General features: G+C 47.1%; 1 protein-coding gene across 1 annotated transcript in view; it reads left to right on the top strand.

Moving 5' to 3' along the window:
- Nucleotides 1–21,011, top strand: part of STAG2 (STAG2 cohesin complex component) — a 195,089-nt gene that overhangs the window by 138,551 nt on the left and 35,527 nt on the right. Inside the window, exons 17-24 of the mRNA XM_073547610.1 lie at nucleotides 4,941–5,044; nucleotides 9,957–10,049; nucleotides 10,189–10,278; nucleotides 10,985–11,188; nucleotides 12,181–12,251; nucleotides 13,090–13,177; nucleotides 13,262–13,342; nucleotides 13,433–13,525. Coding sequence (XP_073403711.1) covers nucleotides 4,941–5,044; nucleotides 9,957–10,049; nucleotides 10,189–10,278; nucleotides 10,985–11,188; nucleotides 12,181–12,251; nucleotides 13,090–13,177; nucleotides 13,262–13,342; nucleotides 13,433–13,525 — 824 coding nt within the window. The remainder of the gene's footprint in view (nucleotides 1–4,940; nucleotides 5,045–9,956; nucleotides 10,050–10,188; nucleotides 10,279–10,984; nucleotides 11,189–12,180; nucleotides 12,252–13,089; nucleotides 13,178–13,261; nucleotides 13,343–13,432; nucleotides 13,526–21,011) is intronic.

Consider the following 21,011-nt stretch of genomic DNA (forward strand, 5'->3'; position numbering starts at 1 on the left):
CTCGGCAGGCGGATTTCTCTTAAAGAAAGTCCCTTACCAATCTGCCTTTTCAGGGAGCGCGTCTCTTCGGATTCCAGCTGGACCAGATTATTAAGGACGCCACTGGGGGCACGAGTTCCCTCCTCCCTCAGTCCAAGCCTCGCAGACCTCCGCTAAGACGTCAGTCTAGGGTCTTTCCGCCGCTTCAATACGGCAGAGAACTTCTCTAACCAACAGAGACCGCAGGCATGCCAGGTAGGAAGAAGGTGCCTTTCAGACCCACTCCTTCCTGGCGATCTCACTCCTCCCAGGTCAGATCCTCCAGGTCCAGATCTGGACGGTCCACATCAGCATGTCTATCAACGGACCCCCGGGGGTCCTTCCCAATTAGGAGGTCGACTCCTTTTCTTCAGAGACGTCTGGCTTGCCTCAGTAGAGGACACTTGGGTCAGGGAAGTTGTATCATCAGGATACAAGATAGAGTTAGTGTCTCGTCCCCGGGATCGTTTTTTCGAGTCCCGACCTCCAAAGGATCTTGCCTTAGTTCTGGGGTTCTTTGCGTCCATCGCTTTTCTCCTCAATTCCGGAGTGATTGTGCCCGTTCCCGAATCAGAACGTTTCACAGGATTTTATTCAAACCTGTTTGTGGTACCGAAAGAAGGCGGGACAGTTCGCCCATCTTGGGCCTCAAGTTACTCAACTAGAGAGTCCGACTGCGTCACTTCCGAATGGAGTCTCTTCGGTTGGTAATCGCTTCCATGGAGATGCAGAAGTTCATGTGTTTAATAGATATTCAAGATGCCTATCTACATGTTCCCATATTCTCCGGGCATCAGAAGTTCCTGCGTTGCGCGATTAGCCAGCAACATTACCAGTTCGTTGCACTGCCGTTCGGTCTCGCCACCGCACCCAGAGTATTTACAAAGATCATGGCGGCGTTGATGGCCTCGTTGAGAATCAGAGGTCTCCTTCTCTTTCCGTACCTCGACGACATTCTGATCAAAGCTCCATCCTTTCATCAAGCTCGCCAAAGTCTTACCATCGTTCTCGACACCCTGTCCAATTTCGGGTGGCTCATCTACAGGAAGAAGCCCTGTCTTGTCCCGACACAACGTCTTGTGTTTCTGGGTCTATTGTTCGAGGGTTTTTCTCCCACAAGAGAAAATTGGCTCTCTGCAGAGGGATGTACGATTGTTGCAGATCATACGACTTCCATCTCTCCGAACAACCATGAAAGTCCTGGGAAAGATGGTGGCGGCGACAAACGCGGTTCCCTTTGCCCAATTTCACTCCAGACCTCTCCAACACGCCATCCTGTCTCGGGGGAACAGGTCTGTCCTTTCCCTGGATCACCCATTTCGACTTTCATACCGGGTCAAGCGGTCACTCAACTGGTGGTTGACGTCAACTCTCATCCTCTTGGGTCGGTCTTTTCTTCCCATTCACTGGCAGATTGTAACAACGGATGCCAGCCTCCTCGGCTGGGGTGCAGTGTTCCACAATCACACTGTTCAGGGTCGATGGTCGACTCGGGAATCAGCTCTGTCGATCAACGTCCTACTGATACGAGCGATCCATCTGGCTCCCGTCCACTGGGAGAGGCTCCTCAGGGGCCTGCCTGTCCGGATTCAGACAGACAATGCTACAGCGGTGGCATATGTCAACCGCCAAGGAGGGACACGGAGTGTCTCAGCCCTGGCAGAAGTGTCCAAGATTCTTCATTGGGCAGAGATTTCCGTTCTGACAATTTGCGCGGTACACATTCCCGGTGTAGACAACTGGGCTGCCGATTTTCTCAGCCGCGAGGGTCTCACAGCGGGAGAGTGGTCCCTACATCCGGAGGTGTTTCATCTGCTCCCGCCCTCAGGTCAAAACCTTTCTTCAGGGCATGGCTCACACGGCTCCTCCGTACCGAGCGCCCGTGGATCCATGGGATCTTAATCTGGTTCTGCAAGGTCCTCCTTTTGAACCTCTCAGGGATGTTTCCCTTTCTCTCCTTTCTTGGAAGGTAGCTTTTCTGGTAGCCATCACTTCCATCCGGCGCGTGTCGGAATTGGCGGCTCTTTCTTGCCGCTCTCCTTTTTTGGTACTTCACGAGGATAAGGTAGTTCTGCGGCTTCCGCCCTCTTTAATTCCGAAGGTGGTGTCCTCTTTTCACCTCAATGAGGATATTGTTCTGCCGTCCTTCTGTCCGAGTCCAACTCATCCTCGGGAGCGGTCCTTGAACAAGCTGGATCTGGTCAGGGCGATGAGTCTATCCAGCTAGGACGACTTCCTTGCGAAAGACAGAGTCTTTTCATCATTCCAGATGGGGCGCGAAAAGGTCACCCAGCTTCAAAGGCCACTATTGCTCGCTGGATCAGATCGGCAATTTTGGAGGCCTACCGGGTTAAGCATCGAGTGGCTCCTCCAGGGATCACAGTGCACTCTACTCGGGCAGTGGGTGCCTCCTAGGCGGGTACGCCACAGAGCTTCCGCGCTGCAGCTTTGCAAAGCTGCAACCTTGTCTTCGGTTCACATGTTTGTGAAATTCTACTAAGTCCACACCTACGCTTCGGATGCCAGCCTAGGTAGAAGGATTCTGCAGGCTGCGGTGGTGAGTCCGCTGGCCTGATGGAAGTTTGTTTTCCCACCCCAGGGACTGCTTGGGGACGTCCCATGGTCTCTGTGTCCCCCAATAAGGCGACCGAGAAAACAGGATTTTTGGGTTGCTTACCGTAAAATCTGTTTCTCGTAGCCTTCATTGGGGGACACAGCACCCTCCCATGTTATACAACTCCTGTTCTTGCTTTGGTTGATTGGTTACAGTTGAGTTGTTTGTTCTGTTTTCAATCTATTCTGTTACTTCTCCTACTGCTTTCTCACTGAGGAATTCCCTGCTGGTCAGTGGGGTGTACACTGCGGAGGAGGAGCTAACCTTTTTTTGTGCATAGTGTCAGCCTCCTAGTGGCAGCAGCATACACCCCATGGTCTCTGTGTCCCCCAATGAAGGCTACGAGAAACAGATTTTACGGTAAGCAACCCAAAAATCCTGTTTTCTGTACTCATTTTTTTTTTAATCGTATGAACATATATTTTAGCATCATATAAGAATAAAGAACAATAAACAGTGATTGAAAAGAACAAAGGAACAGAAATCAGAGTAGACATCATATTTGATGTAAAATATATTGACCAGGAGATCTAGATGTAGTTTGATTATTTGGTCGTCAAGATTGTTAGCCCTTTAGGGTGGGTGCACGTATTGTGGATTGTGCTGCAGATTTTTCCGCGCTGATTTGGCTAAATCCGCAGGACAAAGGACCTGCGGATTAGCCTGCGGTTTTCCCCTGCGATTTGACACCTGGTCATGGAGCAGGTGTTAAACTGCTGCGGATTCTGCACAAAGAATTGACATGCTGCGGATTTAAAACCGCAGCTAATCCGCGTAGAAAAATCCACAGCATGTGCTCTGCGTTTTTCAATTTCCATTGACTATAATGGTACTGTACAACGCAGCAGAAACTTCTGCGGATCCGCAGGGCCAAATCCGCAACGTGTGCACATACCCTTAGAGTTACCCAGGGTGCACCATGCGGAGGCGGACTAACGTTGCACCCCTCTGTAATCATTATGACAGGCAGTATTACTGTGAAAGGTCTCACCTGTAAATTTGGAGGCAGGTAATGGAGGGTTAGAGCCCTGACAGTAGGTCTTGTTCACACATTATTTTTTGCCTCTCTCTGTGCAATGACCTCTGTATAGGTCACAGGGCAGGTATGTAGCAAATTACCATGGAAGTCTAGAGGTTATTTTTCTGACTGAGGCTGTGACCATGTGGCTCCTGTAAGTAATTCTCTATGGTACGTTTCCACAGTTAGTAATCGGCAGCTCTTGGGACGCAGCACATGTCCTCTGTGGATTTTGAATGCAGGTGATTCTGCATATGTTTATTGACCCGTGCGGAATCACTGCATCCAATACATTGCACAGGTGACATTTATCTTGGGGAGACTCGCGTCTCAGGAAGATAAATAGACATGCTGCGGTCTGGAAAGACGTGCCACATATCTGGCGCCGCAGATAAGCCACCGGCGTCTGTGCATACATAGTGGACATGAGATTTCTTGAAATCCCCTCTGCTATGCTGTAACATCTGGCCGCTGCGGTTTGGACGCTGCTTACCATGAGAGCTTACCCTTAAACTTCTGTTCACAACTTGAGCAAGAGTGCTGCCTCCAAAGTCATGTGTCGAAAATCAGCAATCACAAAATATACAATTGCAAAAAGTTAACCACTGGATTGAAAATTATTTCAGTATCTGGTATTAATCAAGTTAATTAAGAAAAATTAAGGCAATACATTTTCTTTAACATCATTGTCTAAAAGCTGCAAAAGTCTGATTTTTACTGGGCATGTGATATAATAAATCGTCTTTTAATTTATTTCAATTACAATGCTGAAAAAAATTAAGCACTTTAAAGTTTTGTACAAATTCAAAAGGCATAGAAAGGCTTGTTTCACCATACGTTACTGCCTCTTTGGCTGTCTTGTTCAGGGGCTTCTAGCTGAAGTCCTGCATTACTGTATTAAGACTTAACCCTGATAGCATCACCATTTAACATAATGATGCAAATGGTACCCAAAGTTTGCAACCTTGTGCTCAATTTGACATTTATCTAGCAGTGTCAGTCTTCTCTGCCTGATACAATAGCACAGCAGGTTGTTATTTTGTCTATAGCAGAAGATGGGAGCTGCTGAAAAAAAGTAAAAAGGAGCCCTATGTTCAGATTTTGGCCTCCATTTGCCTCATTATACTGGATTTGTCAGGGTTCCGTGCCATTTTTCTGGGCTACAGATGGTAGCCCCCAAAATGAGGCACAAATTTTGTTTGAAAGAGACCTTAACCAGTATCCCCTTTTATTTAGGTCCTGTATGTAATTACATTATGTGCAAAAAAACCTGTGTTTCCTGTCCTGCAGCACTAACAGACCGCCAGGAAAGTGCGCTGATTGAAATTATGCTCTGCACAATACGCCAAGCTGCTGAATGCCACCCTCCAGTGGGCAGAGGAACAGGAAAAAGGGTAAACTATATCACATTTTTCACAACAGTTTTTCCCCCCATGCATAGCTTATTAACCCCTTCTCGACTTTTGTCATACTTGTACGTCAAAAGTCGTGTCCATGACTTTGATGCGGGCTAGCACACCAAACCCTCATCTTTCATCGTACATGATGGCTGATTTAGTTATTTGTCAACAATTTAGACTTTTGATCACTGTGGCATACTCTAACATTAGGGGATAGGGTTGAGTTTAGGGAAAATGGATGACAATCTAACGCGCATCAGTTGCTCGGGTACCCACCAAGTATCGTGGGTGATATTTTACGGCTTTCAGACACACACAAAAAAAAAACGTATGGGGGAATGCCTGCCATACTCAGGGAAATTTCTGTCTGTGTTTTGGCTGTCTAACCGCAACAGAACATATGGGACGAGGGACTTAAGCTTGTTCAACGAGCACCCACGATACAAACTCGTCAATGCTAGTGACAGCATAGTCAATATGACAACCTAATGTTATCAATTTCTGTGTACTACCTTTTGGGTTAAAAATCCTCACTAATTCCCTGGATAAAATCTTTGAGGGGTGTAGTTTCCAAAGAGTTGCAGGCCCTGCAAAGAAGACGTGTTGCCCATAATCTATTTCAGCCAATTTGTGTTCCAAAATTCAAATGGTGCGTATTCCGTTCCGAGCCCTGCCGTGTGCCTACACAGATCTTTTTGGTTACTCGTGCTGCTCAAAAGAATGTGGGTAACAATTATTATTTTTTTCCCCTCATTCAACTTTGCATTAATTCCTGTGTAGCACGTGAAGGGTTAATACATTTTCTTACAGCAGGTTTTTGAAGTATTTGAGGGGTATAGTTATAAAAGGGGGATTTTTGGTTCTTACAGTAAAATCTTTTTGAAGCTTTCATTGGGGGACACAGGTTACCATAGGTTACCATGGGTGTATGCTGCTGCTGCTAGGAGGCTGACACTATGCAAAACGAGAAAATTAGCTCCTCCCCGGCAGTATACACCCACCGACAGGCACCAAGTACCTCAGTTGGTGAAAAAAGCAATAGGAGAAGCCACAATAACTCTGGAAATATGTACCAACCCAACAAGGGACTCGTAGGCCCAACACGGTACGACTTAAAGGGAGGGTGCTGTGTCCCCCAATGAAGGCTTCAAGAAAGAGATTTTACGGTAAGAACCAAAAATCCCTCTTTCTTTATCGCCTCATTGGGGGACACAGGTTACCATGGGATGTCCCAAAGTATTCCCGAGGGTGGGAAGAGAGCTTAGGGGAACGAGAAGACAGGACTTAGGTTGGCCGGTGTGCTACCGCCACCTGCAGAATCTTCCTACCTAAGCCTGCATCAGACAAGGCCTGGGTATGAACCTTGTAGAACCTCGCAAAGGTGTGCAAGGACGACCAGGTTGCGGCCCTGCAAAGTTGTAAAACCGAAGCCTGGTGTCGGACAGCCCAAGAAGCACCTACAGCCCGGGTGCAGTGGGCTCTCACTCCCGGAGGGGGCCGTTTTTCCTGAATGCGGTAAGCTTCCAGGATAGTAGAACGAACCCAGCGAGAGAAAGTGGCCTTGGATGCCGGGAATCCTTTCCGGCGACCTTCAGGGATGACAAGCAGGGAATCGGATTGACGAAAAGAAGCGGTCCTGGCCAGGTAGACACGCATGGCTCCCACCACATCCAGCTTGAGGAGCGACTTCTCCAGCGGATGAACAGGTGAAGGACAAAAGGAGGGGAGGACGATGTCCTCATTGATGTGGAAGGAAGGAGGGAACGGGCCCGAGAACGACCTTATCCTGATGAAGAACGACAGGATAAAGCCGCTAGCTCAGAAACTCTCCTAATGGATGTAATGGCAATCAGAAAAGTCACCTTCCATGAGAGAAGGGAAAGAGGAATGTCCTGGATAGGCTGGAAAGGCGCACTTTGGAGAGCGCTGAGAACGAGATTAAGATCCCACGGATCTATCGGAGAATGGTGAGGAGGGACAACGTAGGCAACTCCCTGGATAAAGGTCTTGACTTGAGGCAAGGGGGCCAGATCCTTCTGGAAAAGACATAGTAGAAGGACTGCAGGTGGCGGTCAGGTGCGGACAACTCATCGTGAGAGGCGGTCGGAGCACAGGTGGCTGTAGATAGCTGAGGTAATCGTTCTAAGACCTGGACCAGGGACTGAGACACTTTAGTCAGGTCCGCGACCGACAGACATTGCAACAGCCCACTCTGTGGGCGGGGGGGAGCTCTCATCCCAGGGTTCGGTGTACTCCTGAGGGGCAGACATAGTAGAAGGACTGCAGGACGGGCAGAAAGGTGGCGACTGACCAGATGCCCACTTCTTTTTAGAGCGCACGCAGGCGTGTAGCGGTGGGCCTAGAATAGGGAGCCCTTGCCGGGTCGGGCATATGTGGAGTCTGCGGCAGTATAGTAGAACGTATCTGGTGAAAGTACTGCAGGGAAGGGAGTGAGTACTGCCGAGGGGAGCTAATTAGAGCCCCAGGAAAAGCAGAGCCTGCTGTAGCCTTATGCGCAGCAGAGCCGAGTAGATGTGTCCCCCAGCAGAGGTCCTTGCAAAGAGGAATGCGAGATTCCAGCAGAAGGACCTGAACGGTGGGCGGAGCTTCGCGGGTGTGACACGCAAGTAGGCGGAGCTTAGCGGCAAAGTGAAAGCCGCTCTGTGATAGGCTAGAAAGAAGTGCGAAAAGAGCGCGCGCGGGGCGTGAGCCAATGACTATGCCCGCAAACGAAAGTGAAAGTACCAAACCGTCCGGAGACTGGCTTGCTGCCGCCGATAACAGTTGATACTGGCAGTAGCTGCGGGGGTTCCTTGCTGAGCTCCTGGCTGCGGCCGGTGAACAAGGAACCTATCGAGGCGCGCGCCTGGGAAAAGAAAGGGCACATTTTTTTTTTTTTAAAAAGGGAGTGCGGGCATTGAGGGGTTAACAGCGGCACCGATGGCTACTATGTGAAGAAGCACGGGGCCGGTGGGGACAGTCAGACCACTTACCTGACGTCCACTTCTTGAACGCGAAGAGGATGACCACAGGGGCCCCACCAATAGGAGAAAGGACGCTGGGAAGGAAGATCCTCTATACCCGCACTGCGTCCGAGCAGTGCAGAAGACGGTGTCAACCCCTTGCTAGAAGGGGGAAGGCCACCACCGGTGACCGTCTTCCTCTCAGCCCTCTCCCGGGAGAGGGGTGAGGAGGGGAATTGGCTAGGACCAGCCACCTGACATCAGCCCGTAGCACCCGAATGGTGATAGTGAAAGGGTCCTGCCTGCGGTACTGAGAGGTGCGATGTCGGCGACACCACATTGCTCGCTCAGCCGCCTGATATGGGAAGGCATGGTGAGAAATTACACCTGGTTTCCCGACGCTGTATCTGGAAAACAAATGGAAAAGATTAATAACACAACTAAAACCTGTAAGGAAAAAAGGATAGTTAACTGCGGATCTGGCGAGATCCCCGTTCGCCTCCTACAGACACTAAGCACAAACTGAGGTACTTGGTGACTGTCGGTGGGTGTATACTGCCGGGTAGGAGCTAATTTTCTCGTTTTGCATAGTGTCAGCCTCCTAGCAGCAGCATACACCCATGGTAACCTATGGTAACCTGTGTCCCCCAATGAGGCGATAAAGAAATTGTATCACTTTTGGGGAGTTTCCAATATATAAGCCCCTTAAGGTACTTTGTAATCTGAAGAGGTCCCTAAAGAAACTGTTTTTGTAAGTTTGTTGAAAAAAATGAGAAATTGGTACTAAACTTTTCACCACCTAAGGCTAGTTTCACACTTGCGTTAGGAGGCACAGGGCTGCCGCTAAGTTCCGCCCCCGGCTGCGCCTCCTCCGGTCAGCTCCTCTGGGCGCATGACGCTGCATGCGACCGGCGTACCCTATATTTAACGTTGGGTACGCTGGCCGTGCGTTGGTATGTTTTTGCCGATGCATGCGCCCTTTTTGCACTGCGCCGAGCGCACAAAAATGCAACACGGTGCGTTAGGCGCACGTCGGCGCAGCGTAAAAAGGGCGCATGCGCTGGCAAAAACATGCCAGCGTACCCAACGCTAAATATAGGGTACGCCGGTCGCATGCAGCGTCATGCGCCCAGAGGAGGAGCTGAGCGGAGGAGGCGCGGCCGGGGCGGAGCTTAGCGGCGGCACTGCGCTGCGCCTCCTAGCGCAAGTCTGAAAGTAGCCTAGCAAAATTAAATGACATTTGAAAAATGCAATTTTTTTTTCTTAAAAATTTTTCACGAAAGTTACAATATTTTCACAAATAAATACGAGTCATATCGAACAAATTTTACCACCATCATGGAGTACAATATGTCTGGAAAAAACATTCTCAGAATCAGTAGGATCTGTTAAAGCGTTCCAGAGTTATTACCACATAAAGTGACAGTGGTCAGATTTCTAAAATTTGGCTTAGTCATTAAGGTCAAAATTTGCTCTGTCACTAAAGGTGTTAAAGGTATTGTCCACTGGTATGATATTGATTATCTATTCTTAGGCTAGAAACCAATATCAGATTAGTGGGGTTCTGACACCCTGCACCCCAACTGATCAGTGTTTTACCAGACTCGGCAGTGGCCAGATGTAAACATTACTCAGAGTCATCACTGTTTTAGTGGCCATTTTCAGGGCCTGGAGCTCTGAAGAAACTATTGTAGTAGTGAATGTGAAAATACAAAATGTTTCCTTTTTTCCTAGTTAACAGAACCTACTTTAATAAATATATTATTTGTTTTTCACCAAATAACAATTTAATCTCCACAGGAATAAACTTTATAACAATATTTCCAAACATTAGGGACCTTTTCATATATAGCATTTAACTTGTCTGGATGTTTTTACCTATATTATTCTACAAAGTTCCTAAACTGAACTATTGATGATGATTAACATTCTTGTGTTTTTAGGTGCTGACAGCTAAAGAAAAGAAATCCCAGTTGGATGACAAGACTCGCCTTACAGAACTCTTTGCCGTGTCTCTACCACAGCTTTTAGCAAAAGTGTGTACTATTGTATTTATCCTGATTTGTTCATGCCGTGAATGCAAACAATGATACAGTGCAACATCTGTGTACTGAATATGCATGTGGCGAGAAAAAAAGATTTAGCATTTACAAGTTTGTGTTTTCTTTTATGTAGTATTCTGTTGATGCAGAGAAGGTGACTAATCTTCTGCAATTGCCACAGTATTTTGATCTGGAAATTTATACAACGGGGCGTCTAGAAAAGGTAATAATTTTGATTTTTTTTTTTTTTAATCAGGCGTTCTGTTTGGCTGGACTGATGGTATTTTACTGCAACAAAATATTGGGACATGACGTGGGGTGTTTAATATTACTCTTACGGTGATGTAATAAAGGTCTTTTGTATATGTGCGATTCTAATTGACTTTGGCTCCAAAACTTTCACAAAAACTGCATGTGTGATTCTTTTAGCTTTTAGTGAAGTTACAAACCCAAAGCCTGTTCTGTAAAATCACGTGTTCTTCATAACATTTATTGCAGTTTTGCTTTAAATCAGCACCTTCACTATTATCCCCACATATTAGCATAACTGACATGATTCATGAGTTATAGATAGTCATATTTAGTGTTTTGCACACAAGGACTCATTGACAAAACAGTACCTGTTGTCAGTAAGGGGGCATGTTTTGCTTAGACCTAATAATTCAAGTGCTTATTCTCATCGTACAAATAAGATATTTATACTGAGGTGATGCCATCAATGACATTACTTGGCATCATCACTTTTAGTCTTCCAAAGCAGATTAACCGCTGAGCTCAGAATGTTCTGACTATATACGTTAGTTTTTTTGTGTTTAAACATACATGGTTATGTGTGTTGTAGATTGGCTGTAATAGCATAAAGAACTTGTAAACTTTGTTGTGTTTTATCAGCGATATTTATTAGAACATTATTACTTTTTTTTATCTAGCATTTGGAAGCACTGCTTCGCCAGATACGGAGTATTGTAGAAAAACACACGGACACGGATGTCTTAGAAGCTTGCTCGAAAACCTATCATGCCCTCTGCAATGAGGAGTTCACAATATTTAACAGAGTCGACATTGCAAAGAGTCAGTTAATTGACGAGCTGGCGGATAAATTTAATCGCCTCCTTGAGGACTTCTTGCAGGAGGTTTGTTTTTCATATTAATTACAGTAGTAGAGGTTTTTTTTTTGTTTTTTTTTTTAATGAGCCCTGCGGTGATAGTTGTGTGGAACTTTTACTACATACTTTCCTTCTAAGGGTATGTGCACACGTTGCGGATTCGTGTGCGGAATTTATTTTTTGCAGAATCCGCAGGTCAAAATCCACACGGTTTACCTGCGGATTTAGTGCGTTTTTTGTGTGGACTTGGCCTGGGTTTTTACAATAGCGGATTCCTATAATGGAATGGGTGTAAAAACGCTGCGGAATCCGCACAAAAAATTGACTTGCTGCGGATAATAAACCGCTGGAATTTTCCGCAGCATGTGCACAGTGTTGTTTTGTTTTTTTTTCCATAGATTTACATTGTACAGTAAATCACTAGGAAAACTGCAGCGGATCCGCAGCGGCAAATCTGCTGCGGATTCGCAGCAAATCCGCAATGTGTGACATACCTTAAAAGGATGTAAGCTTTAAGATCTTCCACATAATATGTGATAAATGTGCAATCTCTAGGACTTACTCCACCAGTTATAAGAACAAGGTGTTAAATCCATTGTTCCTCACCACACAGCCAAGGAGAGGAGGCTTTTGACTGGAGGGTGAACAAGCTTATTGAAAATGTATTTTATATCTATGAGCCTGGCACATTTGAACATTACGGATTCTGAAACCGTTGCCTGATGTTTATTTATATTTAATTTTTTACTATATTAGGCTAAATCTTAGTAACCCTAATTCACCTGAACCCAAGACGCATCGTTTTTTCTTTACTTTTTCAAAATACATGACTGATAACTACAAATTCAATTTGTAGGTTATGGTAATTTGCTATCAATTGGTCAGTCTATATTTTGATATAAAACCACCTACCACAATACTGGCAGGGTATTATTTAACTATTATTTCTGGCAGGAGTTCTGAAGAAATATCAGTATGAAGAAATAAAAATAATTATTTTCTGTAATGATCATTTCTAGGAAGAAGAACCGGATGAGGACGATGCATATCAAGTGCTATCTACACTGAAAAGGATAACGGCTTTCCATAAGTGTGTTTTTATCAATATGTTCATTTTTATTCACAGCTAAAGCATATGCTCTGAAGTGTTTGATAGTCTTTAGTTAAACTGTCCTGTTCATGGGAAAAGCAGGTGAAGTAGAATACTTAAGATCTTCTAACAGTAAAAAAAAAAAAAAAAAAAAATCAAATGTAAAAAAAAATGGTTTAGGATTAGAAACTCTAAAATACATATAAGATCTCTGCTCATCTAGCAGCAAATTGGGCAACATTTTATATACTTTCTGCTGATAATCTACCAAGACTGGTCTAGATGTTCTTTACATCTGTGGTTCTGCTACTACAACAGTAAGGAAATATTCTTGTACGTCTCATATTTACGAAGGTGTATTTTCTCTTTTGTGCTGTATGGGCTGGCTGAATGCCATACTACCGATAGACAGGCGGGGCCCAAATCATGGAAATTTCACGCTGCTTTATTGGTGCACATTACGCTGGGATCCAGTCACTAACTGAGCAGAGGCACACAGCAGTTGTACGCTGCGTCTGATTTGTGCACCTACTAATGAATTAGGCACTTTTTCTCCAGGAATCCCTTCATTAAGACTGGGGTATAAAATGCCAGTGTTATTGAATTCATAGTGTAACTGACTAGACGTTTCTTTCCAACATGGCAGACATCTACGTACAACACTTTCATGACAAGATCCTCCCTTCACACATACCGGCTTCACCCCTTTTTCTCTTTTCTTATCACTACTTATTAACTGGTGAAGGTCTTTTTTCGTTTTAGGGGATTATGTGTTATTAAAGTTCTGAAAATTAATAAAAGGCGGACAAAAAAAATTACATAACTTTCTGTCTTTCAGTGCACACGATCTTTCCCGGTGGGACTTATTCAGCAGCAATTACAAGCTATTAAAAACTGGCATTGAAAATGGAGACATGCCAGAGCAGGTCAGTTTCCTACACTTCACTGCATGGTCATTTTTTTTTCCTTTCAATTATTTTTTAGTAATATCATCTTCTCTTTTGTGTCAGATCGTCATCCATGCTTTACAGTGTACCCATTATATCATTCTTTGGCAACTGGCCAAGATATCCGAGACTGGCTCAACTAAGGTATTTCCTACTTTGTGCCCTCTCATCGCTGTCTATTTTTGTCTTTTTTTTTTTAATTTTCTTTATTCTAATATAATGACTTTCTTACAGGAGGAACTAATAACGTTAAAGAGACAAATGAGGGTATTTTGCCAAATATGTCAACATTACCTTACCAATGTGCACACTGCTGTAAAAGAACAGGTTTGTAAACATTGAAATAAGATACTCTGTAGTTCTAGTCATTTACATCAGTAAAATAATACAAGTCCCTGCTCCCGTTATGTCTGTAAATAATTTGTTTTCAGTGGGTATTTTCCTGTCTCCCTTTAATGTTTTACCTTGGTCAATTTTCATAACAGATGCTGGGTAAAAGGATAAAGGAATCAGAAAAATATGTTGAGTCAATTGATGATAACATAACAATGATAGCTTTACTGGTACTTAATTCCATTTCTTGTAATGCACATACCTCCTTGCTATGTGAATGTCTATATCCGCGTTGTAGCTGAGCTAGGAAATATTGTCATTAGGGAATCCATCAGTACCACCTTTTGGTCTCATTAAGAGACCAGATTTCCTTCCTTAAAGAGAATTTATCATGATGTAGGGACTGATAGCCTAATTCCAGTGATGTGTCCCTAACTAGACTGTGTTTAGCTGTTTCATTAAAATCAGTGTTTTCCCGTCTCCCATGATGGCACACATGAGAGAGGGGATCCGCCCAAACAGGACAGGAACCCTACTGAAGATAAAAGGGGCGGTACCTATCCCTCGCTTCAGTTCGGTTTCCTGTCCTGACAGGGACCCGTGTACTGAAGATCACGTACCTGCCCCTCTCTCCTGCCGGCGTGGAAGAACAGGCAGGGTCCTGGGCACTGTGCGTCGAGAGGGAAGTGCCGTCCGCGGGTCCCCCGGGGGCTCAGCGTCCGAGCGGGCGCAGAAGCAGCAAGGCCTGGGGTCCTGGGGCTCTGCTGTGGCTGCCGCGCCGCCCTCTGCCGCATCCTGGAGGAGAAAGCAGCGTCAGGAGCGGGCGCTTCCGGGTCGCGCCCCTCTGACGTCACACGCAGGGCACGCTGGGAAGGGGCGTGCCCGCGTGACATCGGGAGGCGGCACCGGGATCCAAGATGGCGGCGCCCATAGGGAAAAACGCCGGCCGGCAAGATAAGATCCCGGCGGCATGGCAGGGGGGGAGGGGCTGTGGGGGTAACCGGAGGAGGCGGAGAGTGCAGTGGATCTCCCTTACATAAGGGGGATGACCACAGAAGACTCACCCATGCCCAAGGCTTCTTGATGGAAGTGGGGAGCAGCAGCGACGTCAGCAGCAGCAAGAGCTCTCGCCACATGCCAGGCCGGGCCGCCAGCATACCAGGAGCAGCCGCTCGAGTGGTGGGAGCGGCAGTCGTAAACGCGACCGGCATGACTCTGAGACATCCAGAAGAAACGTCACGAGTGCATCTGAGGAGCCTCCGAGATCGGTACCCCTGATTGACAGAGGTGGTGAGTGATCTACCTGAATGTCACCCTTATGGTAACGGGGTTCCTTTTTTCTCTGTTTGATCACTAGGGGTCAAGGAAGGCCAGCAGCAAAACCAAAAATAGAGAATGCGCCCTATGCAAACACCCGCTGGCAGATCAGTGGCAGAAAGACCTCTGCGCTGACTGTATAAATAAAACTATACAGGAGGAAACCCCTGATTTGGTAACCAGCCTTAAGGCGTTAATACAGCATGAGGTGAAAGGTTCCCTAAAGGCAGCCCTTAAAAAGGATAAAAGAGGTCAAAGAAGGGATTTTCCTCAGAATCCTCCTCGGACAGCAATATAGACGGCCGTCCATGTTTCCCAACAGAGGATGTGGAAAAGCTGGTCAAAGCTATTAGGGCTACAATGGGCCTTAAGGAGGAAAAGACTCCTAAATCATTGGAGGATATGATGTTTGGAGGAAAGGAAAGAACGCACCTTCCCTGTAAATGATAAAATAAAGGCCCTAATTGACAGGGAATGGGAAAAACCTGAGAGGTCAGGGGGCTTGCCTTCTACATCAAAAAGAAGGTACCCTTTTGAACAAAAGGATTCAGAGACCTGGGAAAAAGTCCCAAAAATTGATGGGGCCGTAGCCAAATCCTCAAAAAGGTATCTCTACCATTAGAGGACTCGGGCATGTTGAAACACCCGCTTGATAAAAAAGCAGATGGTTTCCTAAAACATATCTGGGAAGCTTCGGCAGGTGGATTAAAGCCAGCGATAGCTGGTACCTGTACCGCTCGTGCCCTCATGGTCTGGCTACAACAAATAGAAGACCAGATCAGGAATAGAGTTCCTAGGGACGAAATTCTGTCTAATCTGACACTGGCACACGGAGCAGCGGCTTTCCTAGCGGATTCCTCTGCAGATTCCGCAAGATTGACAGCTAGAGCAGCAAGCCTGTCAAATGCAGCAAGACGAGCCCTGTGGCTTAAAGGGTGTCCCGGAGATTTACCATCAAAACATAGGTTATGTTCCATTCCATGCGATGGCCATTTCCTGTTCGGAAAAAAACTAGAAGAGATTTTGAAACATGCGGGGGATAGGAAGAAAAGCTTTCCCCGATTTCCGGGAGAACCTAAAAAGCAGCCCATTCGGACGAGGAGATTTAACAGGGGTCGTCCCCCGGGAGATAGAAAAAGCTGGGACTTTAAAGAAAGAAAAGGATCGGGCTATATGTTTAAAGGGCCCTCCACTTCCTCCAAAAAATCTCCCCAATGACATCGGGCCGGAGGTAAGGGGAAGGCTTTCTCTCTTCCTTTCCGCCTGGGCAAATATCTCCCCCAGTACATGGGTCCTAAACATAATAAAGGACGGTTTAAAAATAAAATTCATCCGTCCGCTCAGGCATACCTTCATAATGACACCCAGAAGGAAAGCCCAAGAGCAACAGCTGGCCCTGGAGACAGAAGTCTTGGGACTAGTGAAAAAACAAGTCCTACAGGAAGTCCCAGTGCAAGAAGAAGGAAGTGGGTTCTACTCCCACCTCTTAATACAAAAACCAGACGGCTCTTCGAGAACCATTGTCAACCTGAGGAGACTCAATCAGTGGGTAGACAATTGCTCCTTCAAAATGGAGTTAATCAACACGGCCACAAAGATCCTGTTCCAGCATTGCCTCATGGCAGTGATAGACTTTAAAAGATGCCTGCTATCACATCCCAATTCATCGGGAGTATCAAAAATATTTGAGAGTAGCGCTCTATGTCCAGGGGCAGGTGAAACACTACCAATACACAGCCCTTCCGTTTGGCCTGTCTACAGCCCCCAGAGTATTCACCAAAGTGATGGCCGAAGTAATGTCTTTTCTTCGTTCCAGGGACATAGTGATCGTCCCATACCTAGACGACTTTCTTGTAATTGGGAGGTCGGAGTCCCACTGCGCACATCAAGTGAAGGAAGTGATAGCAATTCTAGTAGGACTAGGATGGATAGTAAACATCCCCAAGTCACGGATAACCCCAGTAAAAGAGCAATCCTTACTAGGGTTGATATTGGACTCCGAGCAACAACGCTGCCTCCTACCAGAGAGCAAAGTGACCAAGATAAGAGGCCTAGCTCGCACAGCAATACAAAGACCAAATATGACACTGAGGAACGCAATGTCCCTTTTAGGCTCGTTGACATCATGCATACCCGCAGTAGCATGGGCTCAGTACCACTTAAGGCAACTACAATGGGAAGTTCTGTCAGCACAGAAACAATTAAAAGGACAATTAGAAGGCAAACTATGTCTCTCAGTGGCTGTAAGAGATTCCCTGCTCTGGTGGACTGTAGAAAAGAATCTAACAGCTGGTGTCCCGTGGCAAAAAACAGTCGAGGACATCATTACAACAGACGCAAGTGCCACAGGATGGGGAGCACACCTGAGATCCCACTCAATACAGGGGACCTGGTCCTCGCTAGAAAAGGATCACTGTTCAAATGTGAAAGAACTATGGGCAGTGGAAAAAGCATTTCCTTCCTTTACTTCGGGGCTGCCACACCCGAGTCATGACGGACAATCAGGCAGTAGTAGCCTACATCAATCACCAGGGGGGAACGAGATCTCGGGGCCTCATGCAAATATCGGATCTACTCTTCCAGCTAGCAGAACAAAATCTGTTATCCATCACAGCACTGCACATAAAGGGGGTAGAAAATATACAGGGAGACTTCCTGAGTCGCAGGCACCTAAGACAAGGGGAATGGTCCCTAAACCCCCAAGTCTTATAACAAATAGTTCAGGCCTGGGGCAAACCAGAAATAGACCTGTTTGCTACCGCACACAACCGGAAGGTCAGAAAGTTCTGCTCACTAAATCCAAGGGAAAACCCCTTCGCAGTAGATGCCCTACAAATACCCTGGAAGTTCATCCTGGTCTATGCATTTCCCCCCGATAACAATGATCCCAGTAGTGGTCAGGAAAATCAGGGAGGATCGAGCGAGAATAATTCTTATAGCTCCGTTTTGGCCGAGGAGGCCTTGGTTCTCCCTTCTGAGACTCATGTCGGTGACAGATCCATGGATATTACCGGAGATTCCAGACCTGCTTTCCCAGGGACCAGTGGTCCACTCTCAGGTGAAAGGCTTCCATCTAGCAGCCTGGAATTTGAGAGGGTGCAACTGAGTCGCCAGGTATTCTCTCCAGGGTTAGTCTCCACCCTGTTGAAAAGTAGGAAACCTATAACATCCCAAATCTACAGTAGAACTTGGAAAAAGTTCCTAGACTTCCTGGGGGAACCCTTGGGGGATGTAGCGCCAGTGGGACCTATCCTTGAATTCTTACAGTCAGGGCTGCAACTGGGGTTAGCCAATAACACACTCAAGGTCCAAGTGTCAACATTGGGGGCCCTATATAAATTCTACTTAGCAGCCAATAGGTGGGTGTCCCGATTCATAAAGTCCTGTGGCAGGTCAAGGTCGGTCATTATCCCAAAGATACCACCCTGGGACCTCAACCTAGTCTTAAAGGCCTTAACCAAAGATCCCTTTGAACCACTACTAGAGCTGTCACCAAAGCTACTTACACTTAAAACTGTCTTACTGGTAGCCTTAACATCAGCCCGAAGAGTGAGCGACCTACAAGCTCTATCTATATGTCCTCCATATACACAGATCTTGGATGACCGAGTGGTTCTAAGACCAGACCAGGCCTATCTCCCCAAGGTAGTCCCAAAGTTTCATAGGACTCAGGAGATCTCCTTGCCATCTTTCTGTAACAATCCTAGAAACCCTGGGGAGCAAAAGTTCCATACATTAGATGTAAGAAGAGCCATAGTACAATATATGTCAGTAACTAGTCAGTGAAGGAAAGATCAGTCCCTTTTTGTAGCCTTTCAGGGTAGTAGAAAAGGGCACGGGGTAGCTAAGAGTACCATTGCCAGAAGGATCAGGAAGGCCATTATGTTATCCTACTCCGCAAGTGGCGCTCCAGTTCCAGAAGGCATAAAGGCTCACTCCACCAGAGCCGTGGCTACCTCCTGGGCAGAGAAGGCTGAGGTATCGATTGAGCAGATTTGTAAAGCCGCTACTTGGTCCTCACCTTCAACCTTTTTTAAGCACTACCGACTTGATCTATATTCCTATACTGACCTAACCTTTGGTAGAAGGGTGCTTCAAGCGGTGGTCCCTCCCTAAGGTGTCTTATTCTACAAAAGTCTCTCGTGTGCCGTCATGGGAGACGGGAAAACACCAAGGTTACTTACCGGTAGCCGTTTTTTCCGGAGCCCATGACGGCACCTGTATATTCCCCCCCTTTTTCACTCCTTTGGTGTGCACTATAGCATGGGTGCTTTTTTTTTTTTTTTAGTTAGATATAATGTGGTGATAGTTTTACCATGTGTACTAACCCGGGGGGGCCTCTCATGCTCTGTAAACCAACTGAAGCGAGGGAGAGGTACCGCCCCTTTTATCTTCAGTAGGGTTCCTGTCCTGACTGGGTGGATCCCCTCATGTGTGCCGTCATGGGCTCCGGAAAAACCGGCTATCGGTAAGTAACCTTGGTGTTTTCCCTTCACCCATGACAGCACACCTGAGAGAGGGATCTGCCCCGCCAGGACAGGAACCTACTGAGATATAAGGGGCGGCACCTCTCCCCCGCTTCAGTTGGGTTCCTGTCCTGGAAAGGAATCCCACTGTCAGCGGTGCCTATCATGGACGAAAGGTCCCAGGCCTGTCCCGGCGCTGGAAGAGCGGGGGTCTCACCTGTGGCGCCGGCCGTCGGGACCTGGATGCACAGTCCCCGGTGACCCCTCGGGCTCCGGGTTCGTGTGGGCGCATGTGGCGGCTCCCGGAGGCTCCACTGTGCTGCCCTCCCGCGCGTGGGCCCGCGGTCTCAATCCCCCACAGTATCTTGCAGGGGAGAGCGCAGGCGTCTTCTGGCCGCTGACGTCAGCAGCGCAGAGGATCATGGGCGCGCCGACTAGCTAGGCGACGGTGTCACGGTGCCGGGTGCGACGCTGGCCGGCTTTCTGAAGCGGTTGGCCGGCGGTCGCAGGGGGGAGGGGAGGAGACACCCACCGGGACGGAGGCGTATTATTTAAACAAAGAAGAGCGTCAGGTCGGGGGCTTCAGACATGGAGTCACAACAGGAGAGATCGCTGTCTCTGCCTCCCTCACAGCCCTCCGGCCGCAAACATGGAAGCCGTACAAGCAGTAGTCGCCCCACCCGCAGGTCGGGGGACTCTTCAAGATCCAGAGAGCACAGATCACGTGCTCTGACGCAGCCTCCGTGTTCGGTACCCTTGATTATGGGTGGTGAGTGATCTTCGTGAATGCTAGCAGTCTGTTAATAGGGGCTCCCTATTGTATGTTTAACCCCGTAGGAAAAGCCTAAGAAAGCGGGAAGTAAGAAGAATAATAGGGAATGTGCCATATGTAAAAGCCCCTTAGCTAAAGACTGGCAGAAAGACCTCTGCGCCAGTTGCATCCAGCGAACCATGGCAGAGGAAGCGCCTAGTTTCACAGCCAACCTTATATCGGCCCTTAGGTCAGAAATGGAAGGTTCAATTAAGACCTTATTGAAAAAAGGGAGAAAAGGTAGAAAAAATCCCCCTAGTTCTCCGTCAAACTCCTCTTCGGCCTTATCTCAGACCGAACAGCCATCCTCCTCAGATTCCTCAGACAGTGACACGGGGGTAAGCCATGTTTCCCGGTAGAAGACACGGATGCTCTCCTGAAGGCCATTAGAGCAACAATGGGCCTATAGGAAGAAAAAGCGGCTAAATCACTAGAGGACATCATGTTTGGGGGACTACAAGAGAGGAAAAAGCAGACCTTCCCAGTTAATGAAAAGGTCCAAGCACTCATTGAAAGAGAGTGGAGGAATCCCGAGAGATCAGGGGCTCTTCCCTCCGCCTCTAAGAGCACAAGGATGCGGAAATATGGGACAAGGTTCCAAAGATTGACGCAGCAGTGTCCAGGTCTTCCAAAAAAATCGACCCTGCCCTTGGAAGATTCAGGGGTTCTTAGAGACCCGCTAGACAAAAAAGCAGATTCCTATTTAAGGCATGTATGGGAAGCAACAGCAGGAGGATTGAAGCCAGCAATAACGGGCACCTGCACGGCACGTTCTCTAATGATTTGGCTGCAACAGTTGGAAGAGAGACTAGCGTCAAAAGTCCCAACAGAAAAGATATTGGCAGATATGTATCTTCTACATGGGGCAGCAGCTTTTTTGGCAGAC

This window comes from Dendrobates tinctorius, unplaced genomic scaffold (assembly GCF_039654945.1).
Source record: "Dendrobates tinctorius isolate UK_male_01 unplaced genomic scaffold, ASM3965494v1 ptg000154l, whole genome shotgun sequence".
Classification (NCBI taxonomy): Eukaryota; Metazoa; Chordata; class Amphibia; order Anura; family Dendrobatidae; genus Dendrobates; species Dendrobates tinctorius.